The sequence below is a fragment of the Rhopilema esculentum genome, chromosome 10 (genome assembly GCF_057945365.1).
Source record: "Rhopilema esculentum isolate cy_ngs chromosome 10, ASM5794536v1, whole genome shotgun sequence".
Taxonomy (NCBI): domain Eukaryota; kingdom Metazoa; phylum Cnidaria; class Scyphozoa; order Rhizostomeae; family Rhizostomatidae; genus Rhopilema; species Rhopilema esculentum.
In genome coordinates, this window is record NC_142824.1 from 14,273,995 (window position 1) to 14,299,511 (window position 25,517).

At 36.2% G+C, this 25,517-nt stretch overlaps 1 protein-coding gene across 1 annotated transcript; it reads left to right on the forward strand.

The window, feature by feature from the left end:
- The first annotated feature begins 508 nt into the window (after positions 1-508).
- LOC135690783 (uncharacterized) lies at positions 509-24,975 on the forward strand. Its single transcript, XM_089110394.1, has 10 exons — positions 509-705; positions 13,965-14,289; positions 15,296-15,459; positions 16,607-16,925; positions 18,313-18,491; positions 19,843-20,166; positions 20,516-20,824; positions 21,866-22,159; positions 23,036-23,323; positions 23,773-24,975. The coding sequence occupies exons 1-10, from the start codon at positions 618-620 to the stop codon at positions 24,063-24,065; spliced, it is 2,583 nt and encodes an 860-aa protein (XP_088966520.1). The 5' UTR covers positions 509-617; the 3' UTR covers positions 24,066-24,975.
- The last annotated feature ends 542 nt before the right edge of the window (positions 24,976-25,517 follow it).

A 25,517-nucleotide genomic window follows, 5' to 3' on the forward strand; every position in this document is an offset into this window, starting at 1 on the left:
AACTGGTTTCAGCAAAATAATCTCGCTATTAATCTTAAAAAGATCAAGACCGAGTGCTTCCTTTATCGTACACACCAGAGAGCTTCGAAATTCAAACATCAATAGAAATCTAACATATCGATCCACAACTGGGTATATATTTCCTAGCGTAGAGTTTTAGATCTATGATCTGACATTTCAAACTCTGAAGAGTATCAGACGAAAAGCCCCAGTTTTCTCAAATGTTTGCTTTTTCAAAGCCATTTTCAAGTTTTGTACCACCAAAAGAACGTTTTGTCCACTACTTTAAAAGAGATAATAGAGTTATTGGCTTATGAATTAACGGACTGAAATGCTGTTTAACAACGATAGATTTAGAGTCTATGTTTGGCATCTGTGTAGCAATAGCCTAACTGACACAAAAAGATATACAGGTTATCATAATAATTTTAAAAAGTAATTACCTGGAAAACATCCTTAAGTCTTCTTATGATTTATCTCAAATATAGGTATAAATATCTTTAAATTAGGTACATTTGTACAGTCTGATGAAAAGTATATTAATTAACGACCACTCAGACTGAGCTCTGAACGTACTAAGCAAGAATTTTTTTATCAGGGTTTGAAAATACAACACGATGGTTAAATTTTCAAGATTGTTTCAGTTGTATGCCACTTTAATGGCATCGATGGTTCGCGGAACAGAGGGCACTTCGTTACCATCAAGTAAGTTGTTACAAGAACTTAACAGAAGTTCTTTTGCTAACGAATCATTTATTTATTTTCCATTGAGCCTAGAAAGCCTTGTTTAAGTTTATAACGTAATATAGCGTACATCACTGATGTTGATAGCACCTTAGATTATTGATAGAACATCATAACTACAGTTTGTGCAAGTAGTGTATTTTCAATAATACTCTACTACATTTCCTTTATAACTATTTGCAGAATGGGAAGTAACACTGCGGGCAGCACCCCTCCCCCCAATATGAATTTGTTCACTAACACTGTAACTCCAGTTCAAAGTATGAAAGACAGAAGGTTTCATTTTAATGCAGAAAGATAAAAGAGGAAGTCTGTCACTCGCTCTGCTATTTAGAAAGGCTGCATGCTTTAAGTAAGCAATTTTTATAAGTTCAGCAGTCAAAAACTAGTGCTTAAAATGCTATAGGTTATCTCATAAGAACCAATAAATTATGTTTCTATTACTTGAATTTTCCTTCACTTTCCCTTACAAATCAAGAACATATGGCATTCACTGGAGTTATCTGATTGACCATTTCTCAATTTTGCAGATTTGTGTTTTTTTGCAGATTTGAGAAAGTTTCCTCCTTTAAATAATTCCCTGCTTACAATACTAGCTTGTTTCTCCTCTACTCTGTATTTGTTATGTTACGTTTATATTATTTAACTTCCTTTTACATTGTTTATACTTCTAAGCTTGGATTATTCTGATTTGCAACAAGTGTATGTATCCAGTGGAATTTAAAATAGAACTGAACTGAACTGAACTGAACTGTGTGCATGATTTAAAGGGGATGTTTGTTTAACTGTGAATACCCTAAAGTGATCTGTCCACCCTCAAGTTTCCCATTTTGATAACTAAAGTAATATTTCACTGTTCTGTTCAGTGAAATGCAAGCTAACCAAAAACCCACCAAAAACTTTTACCCTATGGTCATTATTTTAGACAGGCAAAGGGATTTCTTAGGATGAGGAAGACACAGCTTCAGAATTCTGGTAATCTTAATGTTACAGTACCACTTCCTTTTTTAAAAGTCACAAATAACCTTATCAAAAATATGACTCCATTTAGACCAGTCTGTGATATGTTTAAATGAGTTGTTTCTCGTTTTCCTTGCCAGTTGTTTTAAATTAACATGTTTCAAACAACCAAGAACACTGTGCAAATTTTAAATTATTTTAGAATTTTGATAATAAACTAAACTGGCTAATTTGTGCGTCAGCAACAGAAATAAGGGGGGGGGGTAAATCTAGAAATGAAGAGTTTGAATACTTTGCCTTTCTTCACAATCAAAGACTTACCGGAATGGGGGTGAATTTGAATATCTCAACTGCAAGCAGGGGGTGTTACAGAGCCTCTGACAAAGGGGGCCATTGGGGGGAACCCCCACTCATTAGGGAAAGAATAACGCTTTTTTAAAGATCTTTTGTTATGATTGTTAAAATCTTCCTTGCCCCCCTCTTTCCAACCTGTGTCTGAGCCCATGCGTTATCTAGTTTCCTACGGATTTGTTGGTCGTAATTGGGCTTAGATAACCGAAAATATTAATATCAAGGCTTTGGTTGACATTGAAGCTCTGCTCAATGATGCAATTTCATTTATGTTGTTAGGCCCAGTCATAAAATATTTTTCCGTTCAAGATTGTGTATAGCCAAAATAGTTCCCAAATTTACAGTGATAATACCCGATGTCCATTTTATTTATTTCGCAGTCCTCATTATAACAATGCTTTCAAAGACTTCTTGATAGATAAACATAACAGAACAATTCTGCTATGCACCCGGAACCCCGCCATGACAATTCCTTCGGTTCATAATAAAGCCAGCTACAAACACAAGACTAATTTTCTGTGTGCTGTAGCCTAATTTTGCTTAGAGGGCCACTCCATCTAGGCCTCTACGAGAAAGGTACTTTATAAACAACAACAGAATGATAAAACATCGTGCAACTCCACTTTCATCCAAGCGAGTGAAGCTGCGAGAGCGAGATATGAAACCAGTATTTCGCGGCAAAATGGAAGCGACTGCGCATGCTCTATTAATACACTTTTCTCTGATTGGATTTAATTTTTGAGCCACATACAAAAGGAAAGACAATAGCCGTTTCAGCTCGTATCCCCAACAATTTTATAATGAAATGAAGACTGTTTTTTTCGACCACTAATCACCTATTATAGTAGTGTATAAGGAACACCGCAACGCGACGAGAATAAACAAAAATTCTTATGTATGCAGATGACACAGTGATATTCTTCTCGAAAAGATCAGTAGAGGCTTTTGAAGAAGTCCTGAATCAAGAGGCAAACTTAGTTGGTAAATGGTTTGCGAACGATAATTCTCTATCCAGTGGTGGGACTACGATGACCCTCCTGGTGTGGGCAGTCCTCTCTCACCTTTCAGGTCCTCTGCACTTTGTGATGGAGTTGCGATGGCTCCCCTGTGTAACTGGTAAAAGAGAGGGGCAGTGCGGGTGAATGAGTCGGCCTTGGGTGATGGCTTGAGAGCACGACCCGAAAGCTCAGTGGTTGAGCACTTGACGTACAAGTCAAGGGTCGTGAGTTTGAGCCTCGCTCGGGTCGGTTTTTTATCCGCACTCTCTACTAATAATCTAATACGGAATCTCAAAAAAGGCTAAACTAAACTCGTTATCTACGGTACAAATCAAAAACTAGCGAAACAACCGTCATGTAATGTCTCTCTGAATGGCACTCCGATAAACCAAACTACGAGCTTTGAATATCTGGGAATCACCCTTGACAGTCACCTAACAATGAGTATGCAAACTGACAAGATCTACAAGCGAGCCTCAAGTCGGGTAAAACTCTTGCAAATAATTCGTCCCAACATCTCTCAACTTGTTGTGGAGAAAATAAATAGCGTTATGATAAGGCCTGTGCTACTCTACTGCTATCCCATTAATCTAAGCGTAGGTGAAAGTGCCAAGTAAAGGTGCAGTCAATCCAAGACAGAGACCATAATATCATAGCTCGTACTAAGAACACGACCCTGAAGATGGACACATTGGATCAAATCCGGAAAAAACTAGTATCGATCGACGTGTTTAAGTCTTTAAATGATTCTTGCCCTCCACCACTGCGAAACATGTTTCAGCGTTTTATACATAGCGAGGATACACGAGGAAAATGCTCACGTCTGATATTGCCAAAAGTTAAAACAGAAGCAGAAAGAAAAACGTTTGTCTTTCAAGGAGCACTAATTTTTAATGGATTGTCATCCGACCTTCAGAACAAATCTTTCTTTGTAAACTTTAAACGCAAAATAGATAATCTAAGCTTTGCACGATAATCGTATAGTATTTTAGCTTTTAAATTTTTTACTTAAAACAGGACCCTTATTGATAGCAGTACTTTACTTGTACTGAAAAAGCGTATCCTGTACAAATATGTAATATTATTATTATTATTGTCATTATTATTATTATTATTGTCATTATTATTATGTCATTATACTTGCTAAGAAGACATCTACTATCACTTCCTGCGAAACACTTGACCATGATCTTTCTATTTCTAAAAATTTCTGGGGTTATGTTAAACGCTTTCTACAAAAGAAACTTTCCCTTCTTCCATCGTTCTCGCTAGAGCGTTGCAAACAATTCTTTATAGAAACACTCTCTGCTAAGCATCCAAACAAACAGTTTCCCATTCCATCTTGGATTCCTTCCTTCAGTAATCCTACTCATCCTTTTCATTCAGATCCTCCTCCGTACCAAAAGATAACCTCCATTATCCGTCGCATGAAATCCTCTAGCTCTCCTTGTCCAATTGACAAAATATCAGTGATTTGCTTCAAACGCTGTCCTTATCTTCGCTCTTTCTTAACTGATTTGATTCGCTTAATCTGGTTATCTGGACATGTCCCATCGGAATGGAAAAAAGCTTGCACTATATTAATACACAAAAAAGGAGATACAGAGGATCCCTCAAACTTCAGACCTATCACTCTCCAATCGATCCCACTAAAAATCTTCACATCTTGCCTCCGAGATTCTGTATTTGATTTTCTCAAACAAAATAGTTTCATAGAACATCAGATTCAAAAAGGTTTTACCCATCAGATATCGGGTACACTAGAACATACTGCGATTATGAGCCATATAATAGACAAAGCTCGAATAAAACAACGGTCTCTAGTCATAACATTATTGGATCTAAAAAATGCCTTCGGAGAGGTTCATCACAATCTAATCAAATCTGTTCTGTCTTATCACCACGTACCAGAAAACATCCAGTCCCTGATTTCTAGTCTCTACATAAATTTTAAAACCTCTATTATCACAGATAAATTTGTTACCCCTGCTATTCCTGTTAAACGTGGAGTTCTTCAAGGTGATTGCCTAAGTCCCCTTCTATTTAACATGTGCTTTAACACTTTCATTCAATACATAAAGGCAGAAAAATTCAAACAACTTGGTTTCTCTCCCCATAGCCAACCAGACTGTATGTTTACCCAAGAGCACTGGTTTCAGTTTGCAGACGATGCTGCAGTCATTACAAATGGGGAGAAAGAAAACCAGCTACTCTTAAACTGCTTTACAAGATGGTGTCAATGGTCTAACATGATTATAAGAGTAGACAAATGCACAACCTTTGGTATTAAAAAATTCTCAACACGCTCCCTACAATATCAGCCAAAGCTCTTCATCAATAATGAAATGGTCCCTCCTGTCATAACTGGAGAGTCTTTAAGTATCTTGGGCGTCACTTCGACTTTAATATGAGCAACCAAGAACATATGTCTAAGCTCAGCTCCATCTTCACAGAACTCCTAACGCAAATTGATTCTTTACCTCTCCATCCAAAGAATAAGCTGCTTCTTTATAACACAAGTTTCGTGGCACCTCACAGTAGCCGATCTATCAAAAACCTGGATCGTCGAAAACCTTGATAATCAAGTTTCTGCATTTATCCGCCGTTGGCTCGATTTACCCATAAGTGCTACTTTAAGTGGCATTATTCTGTCAAAAAACCAGTTCGGTCTTAACTTGATTCTTCCTTCTGTTAAATTCATGCAGTGTCAAACTGTTTGTCGTAATGCACTGAAATCCTCTCCCAACAAAAACATCCAATCTTTGTGGAAAAATACCAGCCAGAGCATGAACATCCAATATGATGTTTACAGGAATACTAGAGAAGTATTGAAGGCTGTTAGATCAGAACATAAAGAGCGCCTTCAAAACCATCTTGTATCTCAAGGTACCGTTCTTTCCTTTATCTTTGACCACTCTCTTCCTATAGCCTCTAAAATATGGACCACGGTTCAAAGCAACATGCCCAAGAACATTTACAGTTTTACTATCAAATATCTTAGCAACTCCCTTGCCACGCGAAAAAACCTATCTAAATGGAACATTACTCAGTCGTCCGATTGCTCTTTTTGCCATATGCCAGAAACGTTACTTCACATTGTTGCAGGCTGCAAAACATACCTCGAAGAAGGCCGTTACACATGGCGCCATAACTCTGCATTGAACTTCCTAGCACAATCTTTAAAAGCTATACCTAATTGCTCTCTTTACGCAGATCTTTCAGGTTATCTCTCACCCTCTATCATAACAGGAGACTCTTTCCGTCCTGATCTACTTCTAGTCACTTCTGACCATCGACTATTCATACTCGAGCTTACAGTAGGATACGAAACTAACTTGGATGTTAATGCTAACCGCAAAAGAGAGAAATACTCGAATCTCATTCACAGCCTAAGCTCAGCCTATTCCTCTATCATGTTTGTTAATCTTTCTATCAGTTCCCTAGGTATCTTTGGTCCCTCTTGCTCCTTTTTCATCGACATGTGCAACGCTCTAGATATCAGCGAGAATCATCTCCGCTTCATGATCTCCAAACTATCCAACTTAACTATCCGTACCACCTATTATATTTTCTGCCGCAGAAATAAATCTTGGAATAATCCTGAACTTCTTCAGTTCTAACGATCTCTGCTACTGACGACTTCTAAAACAAACAATGACGAACATACTTTTTCCTTTTTTTTTGTTAATTTCTTTTGTTTGTGCTTGTAATAGTCTTTTTCTTTGTAAACCCAGGCTAGCCAATTGCAAATTACCTTTGTAATAGTGAAATTTGTAATTGTAGTTTTAATTGAATTGAAAATGAAAAGTTTCCATTATTATTGTCATTATTATTATTATTATTCGAAAAACAATCTGCCGTTCTGCCATCATTCTCTGTTAACCGTTGTACACAATTTTTCGTTAAAATGTTTTCAGCAGTCTTCCCAGACCGGCAATTTGTCATACCTCCATGGATTCCTTCTCTTTCTCAACCTTCAGTTCCATTTGATACACAACCCCCGTCTTATGAAAAAGTGACAAAAGTTATTCGCAAAATGAAGTCAGCAGGATCTCCATGCCCTTTGGACAAGATTTCTATTATTTGTTTCAAGAGATGCCCTTACCTCCGGTCATTTCTGACTGAAATAATACGTGTTGTGTGGACCACGGGCCACGTTCCTAGCGAATGGAAAAAAGCTTGTACAGTTTTAGTCTATAAAAAAGGCAGCATTGATGATCCGGCAAACTTTCGACCTATTACCCTCGAGTCTGTACCGCTAAAAATATTTACCTCTTGCCTGCGTGATGCTCTGTTTTCCTTTCTCAAACAAAATAATTTCATTGAACACGAGATCCAGAAATGGTTCACTCCTAACATCTCTGGAGTGCTGGAACATACTTCACTGATGGCCCATATTATCAATAAAGCACGCATAAAGCAACGCTCTGTGGTTGTCACTCTTTTGGATTTAAAGAACGCATTTGGAGAGGTCCATCATAACTTAATCATTAAAGCTATGGACTATCATCACATCCCTGCTCACTTTCAAGATCTCGTGTCTAATCTTTATACTGATTTCCACACTTCAATTATAACAGATAATTTCAGGTCTCCGGCCATTCCAGTCAAAAGAGGAGTACTGCAAGGGGACTGCCTCAGCCCTCTCATTTTCAATTTATGTTTCAACACCTTTATTCAGCTGGTAAAACAAGACAAATATAAACAACTTGGATTTTCTCCTCATGACGGCAATGATCGCTTGTTTAACCCGGTTCACTGGTTTCAATTCGCTGATGATGCTGCAGTTGTCACAAGTGATGAACGCGAAAATCAATTATTGCGAAACTGTTTTACAAGATGGTGCCAATGGGCAAATATGATCATCCGCGTAGACAAGTGCATCACCTTTGGAATTAAAAAGTTTGCAACTAAATCTGCACAGTTTCAGCCTAAACTCTTCATTAACAACGATCCTGTCCCTTTTGTGAAACATGGCGAATCTTTCAAATACCTGGGTCGTTTCTTCAATAATGATATGAAGAACCAGGAACACAAGGATCACTTGACCTCTTCTCTCCGTGAGATGCTCAAAGTTATCGATTCCTTGAAAATTCACCCGCGGAACAAAATTCTACTGTTTAATCAATACATCCTTTCAAAGCTCTCTTGGGATCTCACAGTTGCTAATCTCTCCAAAACGTGGGTTTGCGAAAACTTAGATTAGCTTGTCACAAAATTCGTTCGACAGTGGCTCGAGCTTCCAATATCTTCGACATTGAGTGGCATAGTTCTTTCTCGTAAACACTTTGGTCTTGAGCTTCTGCTTCCTTCCGTAAAGTTTCAACAGTGCCAGACTGTTCTTCGAAACTCACTCAAATCTTCGCCCAACGAAAACATCAAATCCCTATGGATGAACACCAATTATGGACCTAATATACAGTTCGACGCATACAAGAACACTAAGGCGGTACTGAAATGTGTAAGGGATGAACACACTGAAAAGCTCAAAACTCAGTTAACATCTCAAGGCTTCATCATTTCATTCCTGCTTGAGCATTCATATACAAAGTTAACCTCACTCTGGTCTGCAGCTCAAAGTAAACTTCCAAAGAACATCTTCAACTTTACGATAAGGTACCTCAACAACACACTAGCCACAAGGAACAACCTCTGCTTATGGAAAATTAGCTCTTCTCCAGATTGCTCATTCTGCCTTCAGCCTGAATCACTTCTTCATGTCGTAGCTGGATGTAACAAATACCTTGAGCAAGGGCGTTTTACTTGGAGGCACGACTCTGCCCTGCACTTCATTGCATCATCATTTCAATGTATCCGAGATGTATTCATTTATGCTGACATTCCCGCTTATTTATCACCATGTATCATAACTGGCGATTCGTTCCGTCCCGACATGCTAATCAAAACTGCTTCTAACTGTCTGTATGTCATCGAATTAACTGTTGGGTTCGAGACTAACCTGGACAATAACGCTTCGCGTAAAGCTGAGAAGTACCGTTCCCTTCTAAAGGAACTACGCCCTAAGTTCAAAAAAGTAAACTTTGTTAATCTATCTATCAGCTGTCTCGGTATCTTTGGTAACTCCTGTGATTCTTTCATCGATATGTGTGATGAACTAAAACTTGACTACCAACACCGTAATTTTATAATTAAAAAACTGTCATCAATAATTATACGCACATCCTATTATATATTCTGTATGCGCAATAAGACTTGGACAAACCCTGAACTGCTCTCCTTCTAAAGATTCTTTGCACTCATATGATTTATTTAAATGTTATAACTTTTGTAAAATTAGTAAACTTGTCACCAGGCTAGCCGATAGTAACTACCTGTAAAGTGAGGTTACTGTTGTAAGTAGAAGAATATAAAATAAAAAATGTTTTCATTATTATATTATTATTATTATTGGCGTCATAATTCTACATTAAACTTTCTAGCCACTTCCTTCCAAGCAATAAATGAGTCTTCTCTCTACGCAGATTTACCAGGCTTTCTTTCCCCTTCTATCATAACTGGAGATCAACTACGCCCTGACTTACTTCTCAAAACTAAGGAAAACTGTCTGTACGTTTTAGAGCTAACCATAGGCTTTGAAACAAATCTCAACTGCAATGCTGTCAGAAAGTCAGGGAAATATGCCACCCTCGTATCTGACTTAAAACGTCAGTTTAAGTCAGTCTCATTTGTCAATCTTTCCATCAGTTCACTTGGTATTTTTGGCGACTCCTGCAGCTCATTAATCGACATGTGTGACTCTTTGTCCATTGATCATCAACAGAAACGCTACCTCATCTCCAAACTTACAAGCATTATCATTATTAGTCGTTGAGCGGTGGCGTTCGGAGCTCCCGTACACGGCTCTCGTTTAAAAGCAAGTATCATTATAGCCTGCTTACTTTGTATTCGTATATTACAGTAAAATCGACTATTGAAACGACAAGGAGTTTTTTTAGAAATGATTCGTTCGCATTGGCTTTGGATTGTTGCAATATTTGTTGTTTGTTCTTTCTGTGGTCAAGATTTCAAAACGTTAGGCCGCCATTCTTGGAGATGTAAACGGAAGCTTGACGTCAACCACCAAAATGGCCCCAACGGATCTATCAACATTCCTCTAATTTCCGTGGAAACAAATGAGGACATTGTTATGCAAGACAATCGGATCAAATGCTGTTGTGGGAAAATTTGTAAAGGAACAAAAGGTTTAAAGATGCATCAAAGAAGGTGTCGCGTCATTAGCGGAATAGGAAACCCTGATACCTCTGAAGACCTAGTTTGTGAAGTTCAAAGCATCGAAGCCACTAGCAGTATTGAGTTTCTAGATGACGTCAATTTGGATGTATTTTTTGAAATTAAACCCGGTGTTCGTCTCCCAAATTCGAAAAACGAATGGTCCATTGCAAACGAATATTTCAAATCTACTTTATCAAATCTCCCATTGGAACCGTGCACCATCAACGAAGCAATAACCTCAATGAATAACTCAATTTATTTCCTAAGACATTATTTCCAACGATCTGGTCCCGAAATATCAAGATCGAAAAGCCAAGGAACTTAAAAAGGACTTAAAATTGCTGAAGATGAACAATGCTACTCTTTTAGAAATTAAATACGTCTCTCATCTATTGCGTCACAAGATCAACGGCTGTTCTATGATTTCTAACACTACTCATATTGCTGATCATGATAAGTTCATCTCAAAAAATTTCTGGGGTTACGTTAAACGCATCCTCAAGACCAGTTCATCCATTCTCCCAACATTTCCTAATGATATATGCATTCAGTACTTTCTAAAAGCTCTTTCCTCTCTTTCACCAAAGCAATGTTTTTCAATACCATCTTGGATACCCACTTTTCAAGAGCCTAATCACCCTTTTCCGTCGGAACCTCCTTCATATCAGAAAATTACAACAATAATTCGCCGAATGAAGACTTCTGCTTCTCCTTGCCCCTTGGATAAGATCTCTATCATTGTCTTCAAACATTGTCCTTATCTACGTAGTAAACTTACTGAAATTTTCCGTGTTATATGGCTTTCAGGAGATATTCCAAATGAATGGAAAAAGGCAAGCACTATCTTGATCCACAAAAAGGATAGCGTGGAAGATCCATCTAATTTCAGGCCCATAACACTTGAGTCAGTACCACTAAAAATATTTACTTCTTGCTTGCGTGACTTCATGTTTGATTTTCTTAAAATAAATGGCTATATTGAACATCAAATTCAAAAAGCTTCACGTCTAACATCTCTGGCACTCTTGAGCATACTTCAATGATGGCTCACATTATCGACAAAGCACGTACAAAACAGCGCTCGCTGGTTGTCATTCTTTCTTGATCTCAAAAATGCCTTTAGCGAAGTACATCATAATTTGATACCCACTATACTGTCTTATCATCATATCCCTGACAACATACAGCTTCTTATCTCTAGCCTTTACACCGATTTTAAAACCTCTTTCATCACAAGCCACTATAATACTCCTGCTCTCCAGTCCGTCGTGGTGTGCTCCAAGGCGACTGCCTCAGTCCCCTGCTATTTAATCTATGCTTCAACACATTCATACAGTACATAAAAGCTGAAAAATACAAACAGTTAGGGTTTTCCCTACCTGATCAGAACGACCGTATGTTTCAACCAGTCCATTGGTTTCAATTCGCAGACGATGCTGCCGTTATCATCATCAATGAGAAAGAAAACCAACTTCTACTGAATTGTTTCACTCGCTGGTGCCAATGGGCTAACATGATCATACGTGTCGATAAATGCATCACTTTTGGAATAAAGAAATTTTCCACACGTTCTCTTCAGTATCAACCTAAGCTTTTCATAAACAACAAACCTATCCCATCTGTCTCGAATGGAAACTCTTTCAAGTACCTCGGTCGTCATTTTGACTTTGAAATGACAAACCAAGAACATAAATCTGACCTTTTATCATCACTGTCAAACATGCTTAAACAAATCGATTCCCAGCCTCTTCATGCAAAAAATAAGCTACGTCTTTATCACAACTTCGTTCTTTCTAAAATTTCCTGGAACCTTACTGTAGCAGATCTTTCAAAGACGTGGGTTGTCGAGAATCTTGACAACCTTGTATTCAAATGCATCCGCCAGTGGCTCGACCTCCCAATAAGTGCTACCTTGAGTAGCATTATTCTTTCTAAAAACCAGTTTGGACTCAGCCTAACTTTACCATCCACGAAATTCCTACAGTGTCAAACAGTTTTACGAAACGCATTGAAATCTTCACCAAACGATAACATTCGCTCTTTATGGAAAAATACCAGCAGTGGCACAAATATACAATATGATATATATAGGAACACCAGAGAAGCATTAAAGGCTGTCCAGCATGAGCATAAAGATCGTCTGCAAAACATCCTAACCTCCCAAGGATCTTTATTATCACATCTCTTTAACCAGAATCTTCCACAAATAAACAAACTTTGGTCCAAGGTGCAAAGTAGCATGCCTCATAATATTTTCAATTTCACCATAAGGTACCTGAACAATACCCTTGCCACACAGAAAAACCTGAAAAAATGGAAATTGAGCCAGACCTCTGACTGTTCTTTCTGTTTTCTGCCAGAAACCCTCCTTCATGTTGTTGCTGGCTGCAAAACATATCTGGAACAAGGCCGATACACCTGGCGACATAACTCTATCCTAAACTTTCTAGCTACGTCACTAAAAGCTGTCAATGAATCTACCATCTACGCTGATATACCTGGCTATCTTTCACCATGAATCATAACTGGAGAAAACCTTCGCCCTGATCTTCTCTTGAGGACTAACAACAATTACCTCTAAATTTTAGAGCTAACTGTTGGCTTCGAATCCAATCTTGAGACAAATGCTACAAGAAAACACAGCAAGTATGCTCCTCTCTTATCTGGTTTACAGCGGCAGTTGAAATGTGTCTCCTTTGTTAATCTTTCTATGAGCTCTCTTGGCATCTTCGGCAATTCCTGCAATTCATTCTTCAAAATGTGTGACTCTCTCTCCATCGATCAGCAACAAAAACAGTATCTCATTTCTAAACTTTCCAACATTGCCATCCGTACTACGTACTACATATTTTGTTGCAAAAATAAGCCATGGACAAATCCGGAATTGCATCCTTTTTAACTTTAGTTGTTTTATATTTTTTTTCTCAGTTTTTCCTTTTACCTTACGATTGTTATAGTTTTTTTCTTGTAAAACCAGGCTAGCCAATTGCAAATTACCTTGTAATAGTGAGATTTGTAGTTGTAGTTTAAGTTGAATTGAAAATGAAATGTTTCCATTATAACAACAAACACACAAATCAGTGTGTTTGTTGTTGTTTATTCTCATCGCGTTTTGATGTTCCTTATACACTACTATTCTATCGATTTTTCGCCGCAAGATTTCCTCCGAAGTCCGTTGAGCAGCCTGCTATCGTGGCCTCTCCTTTATTTACATAATCACCATTTCCTGCTCAAACGACAAAGATAGAAGCAAAAAGAAACTCTTCTGAACAATAATGCTTTCTATTTCATTTTATCTGATATTGCATTTAATTGTTATAAAAAAGTTGTTTTATTTGGTATTCAAGATACATTACAGAAACTTTTATAACGAAAACCAGCAAAAGAATCATCTACACAAGGACTGAGAAAAAACTTTTTACGTTTTAGGGAGGGGGGGGAGGCTAGCCTGATAAATAAGTGCAGCAACGGCCATATTCTACAAAATAAAAGTACTTTACATATGCTACTGGTGGTGGGGGGCAAGGCCTTGCATTTACTGGTTGTTATAAGCTAAGGATGGTAAAGTACTATGTCTTGTTGGGATATTAAAATGTTGCAATATTTGTTTGCTCAAGTCAATTGGCTAATTGAGATTAATTTTCTTGAGATTAAAGTTAAAATAATATTCCCTTTTAGGCTTCTATCAACAAGGTCCGGGTATCATAATCAAAACGTGGTTAAGTTCCAGCCAATTCAGTTTTGACAACTTTGGAAACATTCCAGACTATCCTGGTTGTCCAACATACGTTCAAAATGCAGATAATTTCAACTACTATGGCTATTATCCCGGGAAGCACCAACATGGACGCTATTCATCAGTGTTTGTTTCGCCACAAAATGGAAAGCACAAGTTCTTTGCTATATGCAGCTCAAAATGTCGTCTGGAAATCGAGATGAACCCAAATGGATTTATAAAAGTTTTAGAGGTGAATCTACAAACCAATGATAACTGGAATGAAAAGTAAGCTTTGATTTGATATTAAATTTTTGCAAGGATACAAATGGAGCTGCTGAAATCGCAGTAGGGAGGGCTGCTGAAATCGCAGTAGGGAGGGCTGCTGAAATCTTGACTTTCTTGTCTTAACCAATAGCCGTGAGATCTTGTTTTTTGTACCTAAAAATGACGCATCGATAGCTTCCCCAAAAGATTAATTCATATTTTTGATCTATTAATTCTGAATTTATGAAAATCAGGCGTCTTTTACGCCTCTTTCCAACTCTGTTGAAAGAAGAAGTTATTGAAAAGTTTATTAAAATTTTAGAAGAAAAATGGAATACTGCTTTTAGAGTTATACTAATTGGCAATGCCTTCTTGTTTTTGATCTAATTGGCATTGCCTTTCTATCATTTAAAGCATTAAAAAATCGTCCATCTTCAACCAACAGCAAACATGCCGAAAGGGAAATTTCTTATCGAATTTCATTCAATCTCCGATATAAATCTTGTATCGTTTTGATACCATGTTCAGTCTCTTTCAGTCATCTTCAGGAATGTCTAGCGTTATTAAGACAACTGCAAAGGTACTCGAAAATGTATAATATTGGCAATTATTGTATAAAATGTATAATGATTAAGTTTTGTCCTATGGTCGGGAAGTGTTCCGTCATTTTGCCACTCAACTGAAAAATTGTCCAATTTGTGCACACTGATTAAAAAATGAAGCATTACAATTTTCTGGAGTACGACCAATCAGGAAACAACTTAGCATACTCTGTGAACCAATGATATCAATTGATATTATATCAACCAAAACATACAGACTGTATGTAGATGGTGTTTTAATAGCTTTACATTTATGTCAATCCAACAGCAAAAAATCTGAATTTTAAGATCTGATTATTTGTACTCGTGTACTCTCTAAGTCGCCCCAAGTATCATTATATCTTTAAACAAATTGTATAGGTTTGCCACAATATTTGTAAAATGAATCCAAAACGTATTTTTAAAAATATGTTCTATCACTGCAGGAAATATTCAGCTGAAGTTGACTTACTAAAAGGCTTCAGATACGAAATCGTTGCTTATCACTACGGTACATCCTCTAGCACTGGATATTTTCGCCTTGGTGTGAAATTTCCTGATGCATCAGAAGTGAAGCCTATACCAAAAGCATACTTGCGAAGATCAATGGGTAACTAAGTATTTATAATTCTTTATAGATATATTCCCCTTTCGACAGAATACAGTCAAGTACTTTATGAGACTATTTAATTGAACTTTCCCTGTTGGCGAGCACTCGTGCCCATTTCCCAAGAAAACAGTCCCTACTCTTATTAAAATATCTATACTACCAGCTTGCCAGCAACTTGATGATGCTCCAGTGATAATGCCCGTAAATACGAATTTTGATTGAATTCTCTTACATAATGTTGAATATAATTCCCAAAGCAGCAAAGGCTATCCCATGACTGATGTAATTTTAAAGACAAAGGCTTAAGGAATGCAGAACCTTTGTACATGGAATGCAGAAGAATTATTATGCATGGAATCAATTTAATTGCTTTCTCTGTGACAAGTTTTTCATTTTTGTTCGTTTCACAAAATTATAAAAATGTTTTTGTATATCTGTAATCTGAACATGCGAATCTGTCTAAAATTAATGCTACTGAAAAGTTTTGAATAAATTTAAAATCAAGTCATATTACTGATAAATTTTCAATTATCTCTTTCATAAGCATATCATATGGTGCTATTGTTAATGAGGGAAAAAGTTTTTTAAACACTCTTGGTCTTTAAATATAAACCATCAAACTGCAAGTAACACCTAAACACCAAATCAAATGATAAAGTTACCTCTGACTAATTCTAATATAGTTAAGAGTGAAGCTTATATAGTTTGTTACCAGTGCACACATCTTACTTATCTCACATCATCACAGGAGCGAATGTTACCTGAAATCTAGAACCCTGTTTTGCAATATTAGGCAATATTTGATCGATGTTGATTAAAATGTTGGTCAGTTATTGGTTGAAGTCTTTAGTCTTCTCATAAAAATCTGACATTTGATAATTGCTTCTTTGCATACCATGGTACTGATCCTTGTACAGACATAACATTCAAGCTTGAATACTTTTTGGCACAGGCCATCATAAACCGTTATTATTTGCAAGCTCAATGTCGTTAAATGCCCCTAGCTTGGCCATATTCTCATCCAGTTTCTATATTTTTTTGATAAGACTTCTCGATTTTCTACCAATTTATAACTCTAAGGATATATTTGTTACCCTTGACAAAAGAATAAAAGATTTTTTTTTATTAATTTTTTTCATATTTTCAGCACATTATAAATGGACTGGATTGATTGCTCAAAGGTACGACAGCTTGCAAATGGGCCCCTACCCCTATACAATTTCATATATATACAACAACAACCTGAATTATCCAAACAATCCAACGTCATTCACTTGCAAATCTACACTTTTTGATCCAAGTCATGATCACGACTTTGGTGAATACTATGCCTTGCGCTACATTGGATATTTGAAAGTCCCTTCAAATGGCGCTTATAAGCTCAAAATGGAGTGTGACGATATCTGTGAATTTTTCATCACCAAAAACAACGTTGAATCAAGTCTCGGAACATCTGTATTTGTCAGGTAGGTTTGGTACAAGGTTTGCTTAAAATACTTCAAACGCCCAAGCTGTTTCAGTCAATTCTCGATCTATTTCCAATTCACGTCTATAGAAGTGTCAAAGTTACCCTCTTTCCCTAAAAACAATATTGCATTTGTATCCCAGCCATCCTAGTTTCAAAATTGCAAGCTACGCTCAACTATGATTTTTTTCTTTGATTGTCAAACCAGCATTGTTAGAAGGAAGAGAGGAAAAACATGAATATGAATGACTAAAGTGCTGTTAGTGTTTCGAGACTTTTGACACACATTGTAGCTACCTCAAAGCCAAAACAGAATCTCCTTTCCAAAGAAGAAGGAAACAGCATTTTCTTTCTCTAAATATCTTATGCATGTAAAAGTAACATACTCCATTGTGCTGCCCACAATCTGTTGTGCTTTTGGGCATGCTTTGGACGATAGTAAACTTTCAAAACTGACGGTGTTATAGCCCTTTGTACCTCCATTTGTTAAAGACATTTTTCAAATTTCCACAAAATTCCGTGTCCATCCCAAACTTGTAGTCCACTTTCATTAGGTTATCAAAAATTTTACCATTCAAGTGTTTTAGCCCAGGGAAAACTTGTTTAACACTAAGTGCAATTATCGATGAAGGCCTGTATTTTAATTGCTTATAATGTGAAGAGGTACTTTTAGACGTCCTTTTACCTGCTCCTATTTTTAAACTTGGCATTTGAGCAGCGAGCCGAAAGACATTAAAAGACAGCGTGCAGAATACTTTTTGCACTCTACATCTGTATTTGGATTAAGATCGTTAAACAATGAGGTTTCACATTCTGACTATGAAAAAATGCCAAAAAGAATTTTTAGTGGTTGACATCATCAGAGTTTTTGTAGAAATTTGGAAGCTCAAAGGTTCAGAGGCTTGTTTTTTCTCTGTTGTTTATTCCTCCTCCAGCTCGATTTGCTAACAATCCTCTCATGTAAAGTCTTAATTTGCATTCAATCGCAAGGTCTTATGCCCTCAGGAGCACATACGTGAGGTTATTAGACTCAAAGCTTCACCTCAAAATCTTAGTCCTTCAGTTTAATAGCAATGAGCAGAACTTGTTCACGCAGTATAACATGTCGATAATGTAACAAAATTTGTACGCCTTATTCTAAAATGGAGAAGTTCCGTTGAGGACGCTGTTATGTGAATTTGAAAAATCAAGACCAGTAACCGGTGTATTTTAGAACTTTAGGAGAACGTCTAAAGCATCTGGGTGGTTACCTTGTTAACAAAGCAAAGGCAGTGATCATTTCGCACATAACATAACATATGGCGTGTTTACTAAAATCTGTTTTATTGCATTGTAAAGTTTTGCAGTCTTTAAACTGATACAGACAGAATATATTTTTTCATTGATAGCCTTTCGAATCCGGGGTCGGTAGAAATGGATGCAGGCCAGTTATCGTCGAGCACTTTTTATCCGATCAAAGCATTTATGGCGGAAGCTGTTGCCTACGACTACATAAGAGTTCAGCATAGAGTTGGTAGCGGTAGCTACTCGTCATCTTGGGCAAATATGCTTTACAATTTGAAACCAGGTTAGTTGATTGAACTTTTATATGAGGGTGTGCCGTGAATAAATTTGAATCCAAAAACACATACCATAGACAAACTTTATATTAAGTCTTTCTTTTTCTCAAAACTCATCTACCTAACTGCTACTACCCCTCTCTTTAGGGTCTTTCAATATTCATAATGGAAAGTTATTCTTGCGTTTCTTCCCATTCTCTATAATGCATGACTCAACATAAGTCTTCGGTTCGAAACATTTGAAAAGCTCTCGATGTGAACAGTTACAACATGAAAAAGCAATCATATGTTCACTTTCAAGCAATGTTAAGCAAAACGATTTTGTATTTGCAATTTTTGTCAGTTATTTATCTATGATCTTTATTGCCCAGGGGGGGGCACTCTCCACATAGACATACAGGGGGGGGTAAGTCCAAGAAATTTAAAGGCCACCCAAAAATATCAGCTCATTTTCAATAAGACCCAAAAATATCAGTTTTACTTATTGCTTGTACCCAAAAATATCACAAATTGGAATTTTGGGTGAGATAATAAGACATAGCTGTAATTTATAAGATCTGCATTTCAAAAAAGCCGTAAATAGTTGCAGTTGCCATTGCCACACATGAAGCAAATGTTAAATTTGAATAATCACAACAATTGAAACTGAGAATAACTTCAATTAGAAGGGCACATCTTGCCCCCGCTGCATCTTTTGCAGAGGGCAGGAGGCGATTGCCCCTGTTGCTCCAGTGCTGCAGGTGTCTTTGATGTTTTTAGTCCCTTGCTAAGACATCGTTTGAATTCTCTAGCATATATCGTGCCATATAAACCTCAGCGAATTAGATCCATGAACAATACATTTGATTCGGATATGGAAATCTCACGAATACCCAAAAATATCAGTGTTTCTAAATTTGATACCTAGAAATATCAGAATTGTATCTACTATTTTCGCAGGACCTTGATATCTTTTCGATAGATATAATTGCGTGAATCATTTGTTAAACAGCACTTTTAGAAAATTAATCGTCAATATTTGCCCAATGTTGATATCAAAATTTATGGTGTGTATGAAAGAGGCAGAGGGTGTTTTGGCTATTCTAAATCACCTGAGTCAAACTTGTCGTTATCTGAGAAAAAAATTCTCCAACGTTACACTCTTAAACAGTTACCACTTCAAAATCGAAAGTTGTCAAATTAATTTATTTTTTACTTGACAAAAGGTTTTTGCGAACTAAAATTGCATAAGCACAGGACATTTTGACCGTGAGTTCCTCATAATGTCATTCCAAAAGATTCAGCCTTTTTCAGTATAGGCACAAATTTCAGGCTACATGTAAATGAGTAGCAGATTGAGGACATGTGAATTTATTTCAGATGTAACTGCCATGAGTATACCAGCTCCAGTACTTGCGATGATTAACTCTACTGCCATTTCTGTCACGCTGCCTTCAGCTCCATACCTACCTCCCTTGGATTCTTGGACTTATATAACCAATCATGAAGTTCGCTACTACAAAGTTGGAGACGAAAGCAATGTTCACACAATCACAGTAAATGGAAGTCTGCCACAAACAGTGATTGCGTCAGAGCTTGGCAAATACACTGATTACCAATTTTTTGTTCATTACTTTGGGGAAATTGGCAGCGCTGATCACAATATCATATCGCCAGGTGCAATACAGAAAACAGATGAAGATGGTTAGCCTAGCATTGAAAATAATATTTTTTGAAGGAAAACTAGCATTTTTGCATTTTTAGCCTTAATATTTATTAACATTATACAACATTATACAACATATATTAACAGTTAGCTTTTGTTGCTTTATGTTGTGCAAGAGACAGAGAAATATAGAACTAAATCCAACGTTTGAAAAAAAATTTAAATTGATAAAGCACTAGGAGCGGCATATTTTCAATAAACAAGTAACCTTTTTGTTGAGCAGCTGTTTCTAAAAGCAAGAAAATATTTTCTTATCCATCCTTAACTTGCAAATTGCATCAATAAACTTTAAATTGAATCTGCATTTTTATTCTATTTCGATTTCAGTTCCTGATGTAGCTCCACCAAATCTTGCTGCAGTAAAACAGTCATCTACGTCAATTCTGGTGACATGGCGGACATTTTCAGATTTGACTCTTTGGAATGGAATCGGCGTTGGCTTTGAGATTCAATATAAGATAAAAACAGGTACCTCGAGTCCTTGGCTGTCTATAATAATAGGCTCGGTGGGAAATCGCGGGTCTACAGTGACTGAATTAAAGAAATACACCATATACGAATTTAAGGTGGCAGGAAGAACTTCGAAAGGAAGTGGCGTTTTCAGTGCACCAGTTGAAGAACGAACAATGGAAGATGGTAAGTTAAAAATTGTTTAAATATATAACAAATTTTTCTTTTATTTCTAAATTTTATCTTTGTACGAAAATTTTCACTTGTAAGCCCGGAAAGATAATCGTCAATTACCATTGTAATACTGATATTAAACTGCAACTTGAGTTGAATCAAAAGAGAGCAGTTCTTGAAAATATGTAATTTGTAAACCTTTATAAAAAATTATTCTATTTTCTAAAGATGTTATTTTAATTCGCTGGTTGAATAACAATAAGCTTGGTTTCAGAGTTTATAAAGTTGAATAGGCTAGCACCTTCAAATTTGAAATCTTTTTGCCTCTTTCTTTACAAGCATCTGACTATAGTCGATGAATGGATCCTTAACAAGAGACGATTGCAGCAGCAATGTTTTTTATGTCAGAGTTTATTATTTTTATGGACACCTCTCTTAAATGTTGAGTGGTATATTGAGTGCCCAAAGCCTTAGGTGTTCCCAAGTGACAATAGATTTGTTAAGGAAAAACGTGATTTTTGCAAGATTTTTACATACAGACATCGGAAATTTAGTGCCTGTGGTCGTAAGACAGTCTCCATTAAGTCCATCTTTGGAGTCTTAACAATGTCAGATATTTCTACTATCTGTTTTTATCAGTTAAGGATTCTTCTGCGATTTAATTTATCTCAACATGAATAAGAAGATAAATAAAAGACCCCTTTCAAAATTGAGAGATTTTTTATCCGGATAAAGAAACTTTTTGTCAAGATTTTGCCTAAAACCTGACAATTTTAAGACATGAGTTACAGTTTCAATTACATAGCTTGTCTTTTGCAATATCCCGGGAGAGACAATTGACGGAATGGACCTAGCTTGAAACATATTTTCTGAGGATCAGTCAAAGCACAGCTTGTATTTGGTTGTCACAGTATTGGCAAGTAACTGGTCCAGAATTGGAAACTAAATTTCTGAACGTTACAAGTAGCCTCTTTATATCTCTAGATAGGAAATTAACTGTGGCCACTTTTAATAGCAACGCAATTTGCTGTATCCGATCTGTTTACATTGAAGTACCTTCCGCTGCCCCAGCCAACGTAACAGCAAGAAATACAAGCTCTTCTAGTATTCAAGTGAGCTGGAATGATGTACCATCAGATCATCAGAACGGGATCATAACCGGATATAAGGTATACATCAAAAAGGCGATAGGAAACAACCCGTGGACTAGTTATGAGGTGACTGGAAAGTCATTCACAAAGTCTGGTCTTGATTTTTGGACATTTTATGATGTCAAGGTATCTGCAAAGACTTCAGTTGGAGAGGGAACCATAAGCAATGTTACAAAGGCTAGAACCGACGAAGATAGTGAGTAAATATTGAAAACTTTAGTTCTTTCGTTTCATCCTGTATCCATAACGACTGCTATAGTCGCTGACATTAACAAAGACTGATATTAACAAATAATAACATCGATCATAATGAGAGGCTGTCTCTATGGAAGTCGATTGTCTTATTTATCGCACATCAATGAAATTATAATGCACATAAAAGATTATGAGAAATTTTGCACAACACTATATGTGAAATAAACGGACGCTTTGAAAACAAAGCAAATTTGATAAGCCATCACTATGCTATTTTAGCATGATTTTTTAACATAACAAAACTCGCGAATTCTGAAGAATAAATACCCATTTGTGGATCAAATTTTCTAACTTTAGCTTTTGCACTAATTTTTTGATGTTTTATACTCTGAAGAAGTACGATTAAAAAAGTTCTTAGCATGTTGTAATTAGTTTACTTTTTTCAAAGCAATTTTCAAAGCTGCTAGTGCCAAAAAATTGTTCAAATTTTGTTTTGTTTATCAAGAATTTTCCATTCTGGTCTTTTGAACTGTTTTGTCCTTAGCTTTTTCATTGAAATGTGTGACTCCTTTTTTATTGACCGTAAAAAGAAAAGTTATCTCTACAAACGTTCGAACATTTTTATTTGCGCCAAATTTTTCACATTCTGCTCTAAGAGCAAAACTTAGTCTAACACAGAGCTACTTCATTTTTAACCAATTTAATGTATATTTTATGTTGCTCTTTTTTACTTTTTATTACTACGACTGCAATATTTTTGAAAACAAGCCAGCCAGTTACAGAATATCTATGAAATGAAGAGATTTGTAATTGAAGTTGATCTAGAATCGATAATGAAATTTTGATGAAACTTTCTAAATTCTATGCCTCCTCTAAGCTCCAACAGGTGGTCCTGCATCCATTCATATTGCTGGCAGCAAAGGATCTTCAATGTTAAGTTGGCAAGTCATACCATTTGAGCATAGAAATGGTATCATAAGAAGCTATGTCATACATTTCAAGATAGTTAACAAAGATACCAGATGGAATGAGACAATAAGCACTGCTATGAGTGCCACCATTAATGGTTTAGAGAGAAAGGAATATTATGAAATTAAGATTGCTGGTAAGACAAACAAAGGGATTGGGACATTTGGGGAGTCTTTAAAGTTTTCAACGTATGAAAGTAAGTAACTTTCTTTAACATTATCGTTCTCGTAGGAAAAGCATATTCAAAAAAAGGTTGTAATTTGTAATATTTAGGATATAGGAAAATTAATGTAACTAACTTGAATGAATATAATAACTCCTATTATCGTTATTGCGTGAAGTAATTTGAGCCAGAAACTTCGATTCATAAATCTTTGTAGTATAGTTATTTAATTTCGTCTTGCAAAAATGACAAACGTGAATTAATCTGACATCTAAAATTCATGATAAGTCATATACTCTAGGAGTGCAAGTAAATTGATACTTTTTGGGCTTTCTGGAGTTTTGCTTTGTCCATTTACATGTTTATTCATTTTGAAATTCCTGAAATACCGTCCGCTTTATAAAAGATTAAATTTCCACAATCTTTGTTTTACATCAGCTTGCAATCACTTGATGTTTAAGTGTATACTTTTCATATTCTAGCAAATCAAGTCGACGAAGAAGCTCCTTCTGCTTTCATCACTAACATCAAATTTAGAAATATGGCGTTAGTTAAGCATCTTTCAAAAGTAGTTCAAGTCACTTCTACCGAGGAATGCTTCAACGTTTGCAAAAACTGCTTCGAAGCAGGAAGTGGATGCAGATGTGCCTCTATAAATATCAAGAGGGCAGCCGCAACATCAATATGGGGGTGTGAAATCAACGAGGAGAGCAAGGAAGCATTTCCTTGTGATTTTGTAGCAACGGAGGGTTCCCAGTACTATGAAGTCAACTAAGTTATAAAAAAAACAAGTTTTCTTATTCAATATTTAGCACAGCACAGAAACTCAATAGCAGCTATGAAATCAATATATTTTCAGAATGTCAAGCTATTATAAACAATGTAGCTGAATACTTTCAAAAATGGTTGATCCAGAACATTTATCAAACATTTTGTAGATTTTGTGTTAATGTCTATATTGATCTTTTTTGAAGCAGGCAAAATTGACTCAAATATCAAATTATGATGCCAAAAGTATGCAAACAATTTTAGGCTAATGGCATTAGCTGGAGTTTACTATGATCTTCGCTTAAATTTCTTTTTGTGTACATTTTTCGGTGTTTCTGTAATCGTTTTGATCATCATTGTCACCTAATTATTGCATATTACCTTTTTCATTAATTGTACTTTTCTATAGTTATAAAGCAATACAAAACACGTTGAAAGGTGCAAGTTGTAAAGTTGATCAAAAATTTTTACTTCAGTACATAACTTCATTTTTACATTTTTTATTATATATTCTTCATAATCACATATAATTATTATGATCAAGTGTTAAGTAAAGATCTAGTGTGTTCATATAAAAAATTCTAGAGTCAAGAGTAGTTTAGGAATGCTGTGGATGAAATAGTACGTTTTAAATAGGATTTGCCATAACTGTTGAGAAAGTAGTAATGATTTTACTCAAGATTCGAGTTGTTTGAATGTGATTACATTCGAAATATCGATGTATCGAAATGCTATTCTACCTAATTTTAGAGGTTATTTCATGACGTCATAATCATTTTATGACTTCATCTTCCATTTTAATATCATGATATATTAAGCCTGAAAATTTTAAGCTAGTGAAAAAATCAATCAAAATTAGAATTTTGTTGAATAGAAGATGATATGGAATCCTTTTAATCGTCATCACTGTCTGCTGGAATTACCAAAGGAAATGTATTTCAAATCATCATTGTCTGCCTCAAGTTAATCCCCGTTATTTCCAATGACCGGACCCTCTTGCGTTACAGAATTCTCTACAAATTTCGTCGCTACAGCAATGCAAATCTTTGCTGCTGTTTGGCGGCAAGTGTCAGGGGCCCTCCAAAAAATGAAAAAAATTGGTGTGAAAAAGATTTCGGAAATCGCTTGGTTGACACCAATATTCTCAGCAGATATTCAGAGCTTTTGACGATCGAATGTTTTTCTCGTCAAACCGTTAGGAAACCTTTTTCTCTGTGTACCCTTTCAGTGCCGTTTCCTACTTTTTTATCAAATGTATGTTTCAGAACTAGAAATATAAAAAAAATCCTTCCTGTAAACCACACTTGGTACCACCGGTGGCCAGATCATTCTTTCCATTGTATGTCCAACCAAAACTTATAGGCAATTTCTCTTAATATCTTTTTTTTGTATTGCAACCAATAACTCATGCTTTTTTCTTTGAGTCTGGATCGGGTCGTAGAGCTTGTGATCACTTGTT

Bases quoted from the DNA above. Each gene is read 5' to 3' on its own strand.
- LOC135690783 (XM_089110394.1), top strand. From the start codon at position 618: ATGGTTAAATTTTCAAGATTGTTTCAGTTGTATGCCACTTTAATGGCA. The intron at 20,167-20,515 runs GTTAGCCTAGCA...TTTCGATTTCAG, and splicing joins ACAGAAAACAGATGAAGATG to TTCCTGATGTAGCTCCACCA. The intron at 23,324-23,772 runs GTAAGTAACTTT...TTCATATTCTAG, and splicing joins AAAGTTTTCAACGTATGAAA to CAAATCAAGTCGACGAAGAA.